The sequence below is a fragment of the Dipteris shenzhenensis genome, chromosome 6, assembly GCF_047967505.1.
Source record: "Dipteris shenzhenensis isolate YYH24624 ecotype China chromosome 6, Dip_SZ_1.0, whole genome shotgun sequence".
Classification (NCBI taxonomy): Eukaryota; Viridiplantae; Streptophyta; class Polypodiopsida; order Gleicheniales; family Dipteridaceae; genus Dipteris; species Dipteris shenzhenensis.
This window is the reverse complement of record NC_141601.1, coordinates 2,815,840-2,828,969: the sequence shown is the minus strand read 5'-3', so window position 1 is coordinate 2,828,969 and position 13,130 is coordinate 2,815,840. Positions and strand designations below refer to the sequence as shown.

The window sequence follows — 13,130 nt, the reverse complement described above, 5'->3', positions numbered from 1 at the left end:
CTTTAACATTGACTACACAACTGACAGTCCAAACAAGCAAAACATTTTGCGCTTCATGGAAACCATGAACATGAAACAACTCATTGCAATGCCCATGACAATGTATAAAAGCACTATTGACCAAATTTGCACACACACCAAACACCACACATGGAACATATTTCGTCTATTGGTCTAACCACTCCCTGATCTTCTCATCATTGACATAGGCGTGAAAACATTAATAAACAACTATCCCACCATTGATTAAAACTAGCAGTGAAACTCCAAGAAACAAGTGAGTACACGTACTCGTGAGCACTGCCTTCAATTGGTTCTGTTAAAGGAAAACAATTGTCAAGATGAATGAATGATTAATTTGCAACACCTGTGATGGAAGCCCAGTTATAGGAAAGTTCGAATGATTTGCAAAGAGAGAGAGAGAGTTCTTAAAAAAAGAAAGTGTGTGAGAGTGAGTGAGAGAGAAAAAACCAATATAGAAGGGCGCCATGTGGCGAAAAACAGTGTGGGACACTTTTTTAAGAAAAGTGTAAGGATAGCACTGCCTTCCAGGCAGTGCAAAAACAGTGTGGGACACTTTTTTAAGAAAAGTGTAAGGATAGCACTCCCTTCCAGGCAGTGCTAAAAAGGCAGGCCATTTGAACTATTGTTCACCTTGGTTCCGAAATTAAGAAAACAAAATGTGGCCAAAAAGTGAAAGTTGAGGGCCCCATGCAATCAAATGGGTAGAGCTGCTGCAATGTTATATATGTTGTCCATCCCAGCCGCCGCTTCTTCTATAGAGAACCTAAAGGGCAGCCATTGTCGCAGAATTGATCGCACTCACGTGACTCTGGATGCGATTGTAAAGAGCGTCGTTCTTTTCTTTCCACTAGAGATGGAGGCCGACCTCAACAGGTCACAAGAACAGCTGCCGCTAAATGCGAACTCTTCCAACGTTTCCCAACAACAACAGAGTCGGCAAGTTGTACCGTCTGCCGGAACTTCCCAAGTCGATATCATAAAACCTTGGCTCTCTTACACTGCAGCCCAGGCTCAGGAACTTCGACGCACCGTAGCCGATTCCACCGATACTGCTTTGCAATCAGCCCGTTCTCACCTTGGCGAGCTGCAGTCGCACCGCTTCCGATCAGCGCAGGTGCGTTGCTATCGACAGGACAAATCTTTTTAGAATATAAAACTGCGCTGGTATAATCGAGGTCTGATCAGAGACATTGCGTCTCTTTCAATTCTGTAACTATGCCAGCCATTTGAAATCTTTACAAGAACATTTTCTTCTCATTTTAAGTGGCCGCTTGTTGGCGTGTCATGAATTTGGAACAAACAATCCTTGAAGGAGCATGCAGGGAACATAAACTTAGCTTTAGGGTTTCAGTCCTTATTTTTTCCACCTAGCTTTTATATTTGTGCTTCATTTTCTCTCTTGATTTCCGATGGCTTTTTAATCGGTTAGGATGAGGAACTTGTTTCGAATCCATACGGGAGCTTATGCTTGGGTACTCACGAGCTTTGCTCATGAGCAAAGTTTTTCTCCCCCCTCATTTACTCATAAAGTCATTTGCAAATTTGCTTCTTTCCTTGTTCTTTCGCTTGTTCTATAAAATAATTTGTAAGAGTGGATATATTAGTCTTATGAAGGTATATATATATATATATATATATTGTTTCTGAAAGGTTAATTTGAGATTGGGGTTCGTTGATCAAGATCAAAGTTTGAGGACGTACATAAAACTACGTCTAAGAGGCATTATGTACATCACGAGTTTACTTAAGAGTCGTGCATTGTTTATTAATAAATGCTCATGCTACATTCATGAATACTGCAAAGAACATTTTCAGATCATGTTGTATGTTGTCACTTTCTTGGACGATATCATATCACGATGAAAGAAGGGAATGAGCCAGAGACAACCTTCAGGACTGAGCGACGATGACTCTTTGGTCTCACAATGCTCTAGCAACATTCCAAGCGCTAATTGAAGGTTCATGGCGGAGAGGCAGAGAGAGAGTATAGGTAGGGGGGAGAGATAATAATACTCAAAGAGAGACATAATGAAATGGAAATGAAATAGCAAAAGAGCAATGACAAAATGAAAGTACTCACATGTAGACCAAAGAGCTTGTAGGCTTGATACTTGATTGATTTGACATTAGACAAGTACAGCTCTTATATAGAGCACACACACATATGAACACCAATGCGTATGGGATAACTCCCAGTGTGACACGTGGCATTCATAGGACACACTAGACTAGAACTGACACTAGAACACACCAAACTGACTCATCTTGACTCCATTTCCTAACACCTCCCATGGAGGAAAGGTGAGTGACTACTGGAATGGAACCAAGAACATGACAATGATGGTCGTCGAATTGTGCAAAGACTGTCTAGAACTAGACATGGCTCTCATGCTAACTCAGAGGCAAGTGAGCATGGTGTAGACTCAGAGGCTCACCTAGCATGGCTCAGAGGCTCATCATGCATGGATGCATGACCAACTCAGAGGTCTAGGAGACCAATGCATCAACATCCTGGAACTCACGTGCCAGGCCTGATAAATAGACCTCTCAAAGCCAATACATGGCTCCCACAGTACATCCCCCTCTTGGCACCAGGGACTAAGTAGGGACATGGAGCCACACACCATAAATATAAAAGCACTACATCATTTTAAGAGGACAATCCAAGGCAGAGGACCTTTATTGACTCAACACACATGATCTATTGCATTCATTTTAAGGAAACATCCCAGGGCAGAGTACCCAAATAGAACATGCTTAGAAAATATATGGATCATCATCTCCATTGTCCTCTGGAGAGAAAAAGAGATGTCGGATTTCAGCAGTAAGAGCATGAACTTGTGTCGGAGGGTCGTCATCTTCATCCTCACTCGTTGCATCCCAACCCAACTGGCATGGTTCTTAGTTTTCTGTTTGGCAAGCTTTTGGTAGCATCTGTCCTCCGTATGACCAAGCTTGTTACAAAAGGTGCACTTGAGAGGCTTGAATTGTCACATGCAACCCTGCACTTGGGTGCAAAGTGACACAGTGACTACATCAACAAGTGCGTAATAGTTCCTTAATAGGAGATTTTGTCATATGCTGCGACCCCTTTGTGAGCCCTTGTCCAGGGACAGTCAGGCACAAGCTACGTAAGTCTCTCAGCCTTAGGTCAAGGCGGAAGATCAGTCCTTGTTCACTAGTACCCATTGAAGAACCATAGGGTAGTGTTTCCGTCTTAGGTTTAGGGATAGGTTTAGGTCCAGCCTAGGATAGGAGCCCGTCTAAGCCCCCTCAGGGCTGGAACAAGTGAAGAGAATGGCAAGGGAAGGGCTGCCTTTATAGGCTACCCTGCACCCCTCCCTAGGCTGCCTTTATGGGGCCTAGGGCTGGCATTTATTGGGCCTAGGGCTGCCTTTATGGGGCCAAGGGACCAGCCAACCAGCCCCAAAATCCCTATAAATAGGGGGCCTCCAGGCCCTCTTTCCTCCAGTTCTCCTTCTCCCAGCACTTCAGCCTCCTACAGCTCCTCCTCAGCCCCCTCTGAACAGCCTGACACTCACCCCCAGTGGCCCTCTGACCAGCCTCAGCCTTTGGCATCAGTTCAGCCCTCTGGGAAGGTGTTCACGCAGCGCATCAGACGGGAGTCGGGACAGCGAACGGAGTAAGGTTTGGGGTCTGTTTCAGCAGCTCTTTTCAGTTATCTTTTACAGTTTTACACAGCTCATTTTCAGCTCTTTATTTCAGTCATCTCTCAGCTCTCTTATAGGATCTATCACTCCTAGCTTTCACTCTCTTACTCACGCAGTAACCCTGCATTCGGGTGGACAGCACAAGCCTCTCCCTTGTCTTGTAGAAGTGTCCTACATCGTCAGTGTGGACAACATCAAGGTCTTGGTATTGGTAGGCGTTGCCTCTTAGGTCTTTGGATTTGCTCTACATGTGCACAGTGAGCTCTTTAGAAGCGCGTTCTGTGCTCTCTTGAAGAGTGTTCTTTGTATTTCTCAGTTCTCCAAGTATAAAGCAAATTCTTCCCTGATTGGGGGAGGGATCGATTGCCGACTCTACTCTCTCTCTACCCTTATCTCCTTTCTCTCTCTATGGTGTACAACCTAGTTACTCGCTAAAGGTTTAAAGAAGGTCTTGCTGTGAATTACACGATCAGATTACTGTTGCATGTTACATGAATGGCTTTGAATTTCCATGTGCTGGTGTAGGCCTGGGTTTCCATCTGTTGGTGGAGGCAAGAGCCTCTGTAGTATCTGAAGAAGAGATTGGAGATTCTTTGTTTCGGCGATCTTTTTTGAGAAGAAGAGTCACCATATCATCAAAGGTAGTCGTGGCAAGCCTAAGTATTTCAAGAGTATGGTCAAAACGAGTGTCCCTTCCATACTCTTCACGAGGACAGCCATTTTGTCCTTGTCGTCCGGGGAACACTTCAAGCTGGAAAGTTATTGCACAAGAGATTGCATTTTTGCTAAATGTGCACTCAAGGTATCACTATCATTTATTTTCAATTTATAAAATTGCAACTTCAAGAAAACTTTGAAGTTTGTGATTTTGTTACCAAAAAGATTCTCGAGACGCGCCCATATCGCCTTGGCCGTTGATTTGAAGTCGATGTCATGAATCAAAGTATCATCGAGGCAAAGTCTGATGATAGCAATAGCTTTTGAGTTGTGTTGCTTCCATGTCTTGAGTTATTGAGGATCCGTTGTGTGAGTGTCATCCTCAATAGCATCCCATACATTTTCTTTCATGAGGAGCAACTGAACCTTAGTTTGCCAAGTAGGGAATCCTTCCCTCTTGAACTTCTCCACGAGCAATGAGTTTGAAGAGATTGTGTACCTCGGGAAATGGCAACTTCAGTCTTCAGCACTTTAGGAGCGGGAAAAGAGATGAAAGTGAGGGCTGGAACTGAAGGCAGAAGAGGCGGAGGATAGAGATGTCATCATGCGGGAGATGGAGTAGCAATTTGTGAGCAAAATGAGGATAGCTCAGCTCATGTGGAGGAGACCAGACAACAAGCAGTAATGGCACCCATAATGACATCAATGGTCGATGTAGCATCAGCTCTCTGCAAGTAGGTCGTTTCTTCAAAAACGGGCTCCAAATGAGGTAGTTTTTAGGGCGACTAGTAGTGGAAACATCTCCACAACAGTAAGCAACTATTTGCTTCACAAAAACGCCCCCAAAACAGCAAAAACGAGCTGTTTTTGAACAAAAAACGGGCTGTTTTTAAGGAAAAAACGAGCTGTCTTTTTTCTCTATGAAGACGCCCACTAAGGCCCACAAGAATGGTGACCGAGCTGCTCCTTTTTACGTGGGCAACAAACCAGGATCCATAGCTTCCGAAGGTGAGGCTAAGGTAGGAGAAGAGAACAAGATGGGGAGAAAGGAGTGGAATGGAGCTCAATCATGGAGGAGAGGATGGCTTTCATTTGCGGGCTTCCCTCATCCTCTAGATTGAGCATGGAGAAGGGAAGGTAGGAAAGGAGGCTCTGATACCACATGAAGGTGCATGGTGGAGAGGGAGAGAGAGAGGGTAGGCTAGGGAGAGAGAGAATAATACTCAAAGAGAGACATAATGAAATGGAAATGAAATAGCAAGAGCAATGACTCACATGTAGACCAAAGAGCTTGTAGGCTTGATACTTGATTGATTTGACACTAGACAAGTACGGCTCTTATAGAGAGCGCACACACACACATATGAACACCAATGCATATGGGATAACTCCCAATGTGACACGTGACACCTATAGGACACACTAGACTAGAACTCGCACTAGAACACACTAAACTGACTCATCATGACTCCATTTCCTAACGCTAATGAATAAGATCACACATATCTACCTCTATAAATTTGCTCTAGTCTTGTTTGATGATATACTTATATACAATAAATCGGAGTTGCACTGGGATGAACATTGTGGGTGGGATTACAAAATCGATGATGGGCTCACAATGACATGTAACAGCCATGTTGTTCATTGGATTTTTAAAGCAGCATGATGTATCATCGCACTGGTAGCTCCCAATTGTCAGCCCTCTCGAAAATCTTACCAATTGCCATCTCTTTGTAGATTCTTTAATTGCACCATAGTGCTAGTGTCATCAAAGAAAGTGCCATGTGGAAGCTATTTATTCTGTTGCCGCTATCATGCCGATTGCTGGCACAAAGCCATGGGCAAGGTTCGTGGTGGATGTCCTATTGTTTGACACATGGCATCTTTAGTCCACTATTATAGTAAGATGTTTTCAATCGAGAGCATTGAGTGTGAATTGATTGAGTGGTGAAGTTTGACTTCCGAGATGGTAGCTTATGATTGATGAGGACATTAGCATAACTTTGTTTTTTTTTTTTGCGCAAAAAGTAGTGCTAGTTATATTACTTGAAAGCGAGAGTACAAGAAGGCCTGAAGGCCAGCGGGCTGTAATCACAAAACAGATTCAGCCCGAGAAGTCAAAAAGCTAAATACAAGCCTCCTAGGGCATAATCATCGGGGAGTGGACAAACAGCCACGGTGGAGGGGCGTAATGCCACTGAAGACTCTGAGTGGAGTGCTAGAAGAATAACTCCCGGTGATCCCAGTCGCGAAGGAAACGTCGTCTCTTTTCCTTCCCTGCTCGGGACTCCCCTGTATTTGATCCCACTGACCCTTGAGCGTGTGAATGATCGTGCTCCAGATATCTGCTAGGGTCTGAGTAGTAGAGGTACTCTGAGCTCCTACAGTCTGCGCGCATCTGGAAGTCCAGATATGCCAGCCTGCGATGCTCCCTATGATCTCCCAAACTGGGTGTCGAGGCAACGCTTCTGCATCTGTCTCTGTCAGATGCCAAGGGAAGCTGTCCATGTAAGCCCAAGTGGCCTGCGTGATGAAAAAGACGGGATCCTGTCTAGAGAACTCATAGGCCAAGTGATGCCCCGGCTCAGTGCTGCACCAACAAACGGCTCCCCAAGTGATCGGTCCTAGCTCGGGTGTAGCCCTAGCTAAGATCCCCATGATTCCCTTCCAAACCGTCTGCGCATGCGAACAGCTCCAAAGGCAATGCTTTAGGGTCTCCTCCTCCTGAAAGCACATCTGGCAATGCCCCTCCTGCCCCATCTGTCTCAGCCAGCTGCCAACTGGAAGCCCCTTGTGTACCACCATCCAAAGGAAGCATCCAAAGGAAGTAGGAGATCTTCCTTGGACGCCAGCTAGCCCAAAGAGTCTTCCAGAAAGTGCGAAGAAAGACCAAGGATATCCCCTGGGCATACCAGCTATGTGCCTGTGTGGGTAGCCCACGCTGGAGAGCCCCAAGAGCACGCTGACCCGTGCGTGCACTGTAAGAAAAGAAGGGGGTGGGGTTCTCTGAGGTCTCCGATGGTGGCCAACGCCACTCCCCTGGGTCCCACTCCACCTCTGATAAGGAGCGGCCCTCCCAAATCCAGAGTCTCCAATCCTGGTCCTGTATAATCAGGGGGTCTATATGCCACGTCTTCCCTTGCAGCCCTACAATGCGAAGGCGCTGCCAGGGAAGTTGGGGGTCGATCATGGCCTCTCTGCTCTGTAGGCGACTGTCATCAGTGATGGAGAAGAAGTGTACCGAAGAGTCCGAGAAGAGGCCTGCCACCACCAAAGGAATGCCTCGTGGAGTGAACTGTTCGAGCCACCTCTCATCTCCCGGGAAGAGCTGTCTGGTATCTACGGGAATCCTCCAACCTGCAGGGATGGCAGCATCAATCTCCGCTCGCCGAGCTTGGATCCCACGAGCCGTACCTACTGCTGTTGCCAGCTCACCTGGACTCAGTTGACTGTAGACGTCCCTCCAAACCCGAAACGAGCGCGCGGGCCCACGTGCCCAGAGCGCCCAAGGGATATGGGATCTCTCTCCGAGCTGACGACCTGTATCATTTGTCACCTGGCTGCACCAAATCAGGGGTTGTCTGTCTGTCTCCTCTCGGCAGCTAGGAGGGACCTGGGAGAGGCTGTGTCGCAACTTCCTCCAGACTGAAATGAGGCTACGGAGGAAGGGGGAACGGGGCTGAGTCAAAGGTGCTGAAGTGAAGATCCATCGGGCGGATAGAAGGCTGCCAAATACCCCCTAACTGGGGGGTACACCCACTGAGACCATGCTGTAGCAAGAGCTTCCATGTCTGTCCTCCTGGGGTCAGGCTGCGGATGACTAGCTTGCCAAGAAGTGCCCGACTCTGAAGCTCTGGATCTATGATGCCGAGGCCGCCCTCTGCCTGGGGGAGAATGACCGTCTGCCAGGCGACCCTAGCTCTGGTGGTGCCGGAGCCGTCTAAACCAGACCATAGGAAGTTCCGCACCAGTCTCCTCAGCTGGGCTACACAAGACCTCGAGAAACACCAGCAAGAGGCCACATACCAAGCAGTGGCAAGAAGGACCTGGTTGACCACAAGGGCCCTGCCTGCCAAGGAAAGTCGAGCCGTGCTCTAGAAAGCAAGCTTCTGTCGTATGGAGGCTAGGACCGGCAAGAACTGCTGAGCCGGTGTGATGTCCAGGCCTACCTAGAATCCCATGTAACGTGTCGTCTGTCCTCTAGGGATCCAACGAAACCCCAGGAAAATACCCCACTGTGAGCTGGCTCCCGGATCTGTAAGAAAACCAACTGACTTATGCCAGTTGATTTTCGCTCCAGCCGCAAGGCAAAACATCTCTAGGGACAGTCTCACACGCTCCAGTGACTCGACATCATCCTGCACGTATAGGGCTGTGTCATCTGCATACTCGGAGTCCAACAGCTCGGCATCCTCTCGAATAGGGAGACACATCCCGCGAAGACCAGTGGTGCGAGCTCGAAGGAAGTGTGTCATGGCCTCCGCAAAAAATAGGAAGAGGTAAGGCGCTAATGGACAGCCCTGACGTACCGAGCGCTCAAGTGTGAATCTCTCCCCCATCCTGCCGCTAATGATAACCCGACTGGAGGCCGATCTGTAAAGGCTAGCAATACCTCTAATCCACTCGTCCGGGAAATCGAACCGAGCGAGTGTACCTTCCAAGAAAGACCAGTCTACCCTGTCGTACGCCTTCTCAAAGTCGAGAAGGAGTATGGCAAGGTGCTGTCCACTGTGCTGGGCCCATTCCGTTGCCTCTGAGAAAGTGAAGATGTTGTCCAAGATGCTGCGATCTTGGACAAAACCAGTCTGGGTGTCGTGAATCAGATCGTGTAGTAGGGGGCGGATGCAACTGCTGATCATCTTGGCGAGGATTTTGTAGGCGGTCGGGAGGAGGGTGATTGGGTGCCACTGTCTGATCTCCTGGCGGTCCCCCCCTTTGGGGATGAGGCAAATCAGGCCTATTGCAAGGCTCTCTGGCATCTGCCCGCTGGAGAAGATGTGCTGGAAGGCTGCGAGCAAGGGCCGGTGGATCTGCTCCCAAAAGGTGGTGAAGAAAGCTCTATAGAGGCCATCCTCACCTGGGCATTTCTGCCCATCAATAGCACTCAGCGCATCCTGCATCTCCGCAACTGTGAAGGGTGTGAGAGGGTATCGCTCATGCTGGGCTGCACGAGTCTCGGTGTAGATCTCCACACCTCCTCCCTGCAAATGCGACCACGAGGGTCTGGGGGCTCTTGCTGGAATAAAGATCTGTAGAAGTCTGTCGCTAAGTCCCGGACCTCATCTGGATCTGTCCTGACACTACCATCCTGCGCCCTAAGAGAACGGAGCTGTTCCCCTGCTGACCTCTGTCCATGAGTCCTGAAGAACTCCTTGCACATCCTGTCGCCTTTCCTAGCCCAGAAGGACTTGGAAGCATGAAATGAAAACTCTGAGCGACGCTGGGTGATCTCCTCTAGCATGGCCCGGGCCCGAACCTCCTGCTGTCTGAGCTCCTCAGAGCCTGGAGAAGACTGCTGCATCCTCTGAATCGAGGCGAGGTCACGTCTGAGACCCCTCTCCCACGCCCAACACCGCTGTCTGACCTGAATCGCCTCCTGCTGGCAAATGCGGCTAGACTCATCAAGTGCCTGAGCTACCTGTGCTGCCATATCCCTGGTAGGGCCCCACTCCTGCTCCCATAGGTCCACTATCCTGCTGTGAACCGCTGCTCTGGTGTATATGGAATCTGGGATCCGGCATGAACGTGGAGGTGAGGACTGAGAGGCAGAGTCCAGGACTAGGATGACTGGGGCATGGTCTGAAAGTGTCGTCCCTGGAACCACTCTTGACTCTCCTCCTCTGCCAAGCGCCCAATCACTGACATAGAAACGGTCCAGTCTCTCCAAGAGTCTACCTCCCTCCCTCCTGTAACCCCAAGAGAAGTCCAGACTCCCAGGCCATCTGCGAAAGGAAGGCTCCCTCCAACTGTCCCGGCCTCCAACTGCAAAGAGGAAGGAGTCCCAATCTGCCTGCTCTGCCTGAGCTATACCGAGGAACTCTGGGCCCCTTCCCTGCTGATCCTCTAAGGTCTCAAGGTTGTTGAAGTCCCCTCCTACAATCCAAGAGTCCATCTCTGGTAATAGGTCTGTCAAGGATCTCCAAAAAACGGATCTACGTCTGAGATCAGTCGGAGCGTAGATATTGAGGATGCCGATGCGGGATCCCTCAATATGCAAGCCCACCCAAAGCGCACGTCCTGGGATCAAAGTGCAAGAACCAAACACATGCTGAACTAGAGAAGTGTCGATGGAGGTACAGACACCTCCGCTTCTCCCCTGCTCGCCAATCGAAGGTTCCCAGTAGGTGTGGGAGCGTCCTGTGAGGACCTTCCCACAAATACTAGTCCGTGAAGCCGAAAGCTTGTGTTCCTGTAGTAGGAGCACATCTACCTTTCCCACCAAAGCTGGCTGGAGCTCCTGTCTGAGCACCATCTTCGTGGGGCCACGGGTGCCTGATGAGTGGAACCCGTTGACATTCCAAGAGATAATGCGTAAACTCATGAGGAGGGAAGGTGGGCCACAAACATCTGTCTGCTTGCGGTCGAAGTCGAAGTGGTCGGAGGATGTCCTGTGTGGAGATGAAGGCGCTTCTGTGAAGGTTTCGAAGGAGAGGCCGGATCATCGGACCCATCCTCTAAAACCTTCAGTAGAGGGGAAAGGCCTTTCGTCCCGTGGTGGTAAGCTCTCTCTAACCAGCTCGACGCCTCTGCCAAGGAAATGCTGTAGAAGCCTGCAACCTCTGAAGTCCTCCAGGGGCGAAGCCCTTCCGCGTAGGCCCACTCCAGCGGTGGTCTGATAATGACCAGGAGTCGGAAACGTTTGGCACTGTGGCGCCAACGCAGACGAACATCGCCCTCCTGCCATTGCTGCTGAAGAAGCTCCGCTGCTCTGCTACCAATCCAGTCCTGCACCTGCTCCTGGGTCTGGTCTCGTATCGTCTCCCAAACATTTTCATTCGTCCATTGCTCATTCCCTTCACTGGAGATAGTGAAGGAATAGCTAGGACCATCGTGCGGAGCCAGGATGGACACCTTACCCTCCGCTCCCTTGCGGAGGAAGAAGATGCTGATGTCTAGGCATGCGAGAAAGGAGCCAATACCCGCTGCATCCAAGTAGTCCCAAGGAACTGCTCGGTAAAACTCCAATGGAAGAGCTCTAGGAGCAGCCCTTGGGCTTGGGGACGAAGATGAGGAGTCTGAACCGGAGGGAGGGGTGCTGGCCACCTGTGGGGAAAGGCCTATCCCCGCCGTCGGGCCCGGAAGGATAGACGAGGGTGAGGTCTGTGCAGGCTTCGGGGCTGAAGGTGGCGCAGGTGGGGGGGGGGTCCCTTCTGGGTCATGCTCGAGGAAGAGGGTGGAGCGGAAACCACTGGTGCGGGGGGTGATCCTGGAGGGGGGGGGTGGGGGTCGGAGAATCGAGGAGGGGGGAGGTGGGGGAGGGCGGGGTGAGGGATGAGGGGGAGGCTGGCTGACCTTCTCCTTTCCTTTCTCCTTCCCCTTACCGGGCTGTTGATGAGTAGGGATCATCTGAGGGGGCTCTGGCTGTGGCTGGAAGGTTTTTTGGGGCCTGCCTTGTTGCCCTTCCGTTTTCGTTTGACTTCCGTCCAGCCTTCCCCTTCGGGAGGGGACGTCGCTGACTAGAGCGGGGTATCCTGAGCTGCTTGAACGGGGGTCTTCTGGGAATCTGTACCCGTGAAGCGAGGACAAGAGCGACCTGGTGCTCGAAGCCATGGCATCTCAGACATTGGTTTGGGCGACCAGTGACCAGAATGCGCTGCGTCGCCACACCTGTGTCTGTCTCAATCTCGAACTCCGACGGGATGCTATGTGGATCAAGGACTGCCACTTTGACACGTGGCACCCCTTGGGCTGCGGCCGCATCAACGTAAGTGTCCTGCATAGGCCAACCAAAGTGCGCCCCTAGGTCCTTGATGATCGGGCGAAGCTCGGTTGCGAGACCTGGGAAGATAAGGGTAATTGGGTGTCGAGGAATGCGAAAGCGGGAATCGAAGTCCGCTACACTGAATCCCCTGGACCAAGAGACCATGAGGATGATCTTTCCACCCACAGAAGTAGGGGATCGCCTGACTATGTCGCTCGCAGCCTGTGCTGAGGAGAGCTTAAGCCAGAAAATGCCACGTCCCATGAGTGCCACCTCCTCAATGTGACTGTCCTCGAGGTAGAGGGTGGACTGCAACCAATCCCTGATGTCTGCTCGTGAAGGAGAGAAGCCAATGACCCTCCCATAAACTGATGTCTGGGAGAAGTCCGTGGCGGCCTGCTTCACCAAGGAGACCTGGTGCTCTGTCAAAGTAACGCGATAGGCTGGTGGAGGGGGGGGTCCGTCTGGGCCACCGGTTCCGGGCACGTAGCCGCCATATCGCTTGACTAACTGCGAACTCCCGGGGCAGGTGAAGGGAAAAGAAGAGGGGGGTGAGAGGTAAGGGGCTAAGGGTGGAAGAAGGTGGGCGGGGACAAGGGTGGGCCCCCCAAAAAAAAAAAAGGACTAAGGGGTGGTGAGGTGAACTGAGGTGAGGTGAGCGGAGCGGAGTGGTGTGAGGCGGGTTGGGTGAGGTGAGCGTAGTGGAGCGGGGTGCGGTGAGTGGAGCGGGGTGAGGTGAACGGAGCGGGTGGGCGGAGTGGAGCGGAGAGAGGGGGGTCGAGGCGGGAAGGGCGAGGTGAGTGGAGCGGAACGGAGGGAGGTGGGATGGGGTGAGGTGAGTGGAGAGGAGAGGA

The 13,130-nt window shown here is 50.5% G+C and overlaps 1 protein-coding gene across 1 annotated transcript in view; it reads left to right on the top strand.

The window, feature by feature from the left end:
• Positions 1-642: 642 nt before the first annotated feature.
• Positions 643-13,130, top strand: part of LOC147900639 (RGS1-HXK1-interacting protein 1-like) — an 84,664-nt gene continuing 72,176 nt past the window's right edge. Inside the window, exons 1-2 of the mRNA XM_087376060.1 lie at positions 643-750; positions 783-1,138. Of these exons, the coding sequence (XP_087232186.1) occupies positions 878-1,138 (261 nt within the window). The 5' untranslated portion in view covers positions 643-750; positions 783-877. The remainder of the gene's footprint in view (positions 751-782; positions 1,139-13,130) is intronic.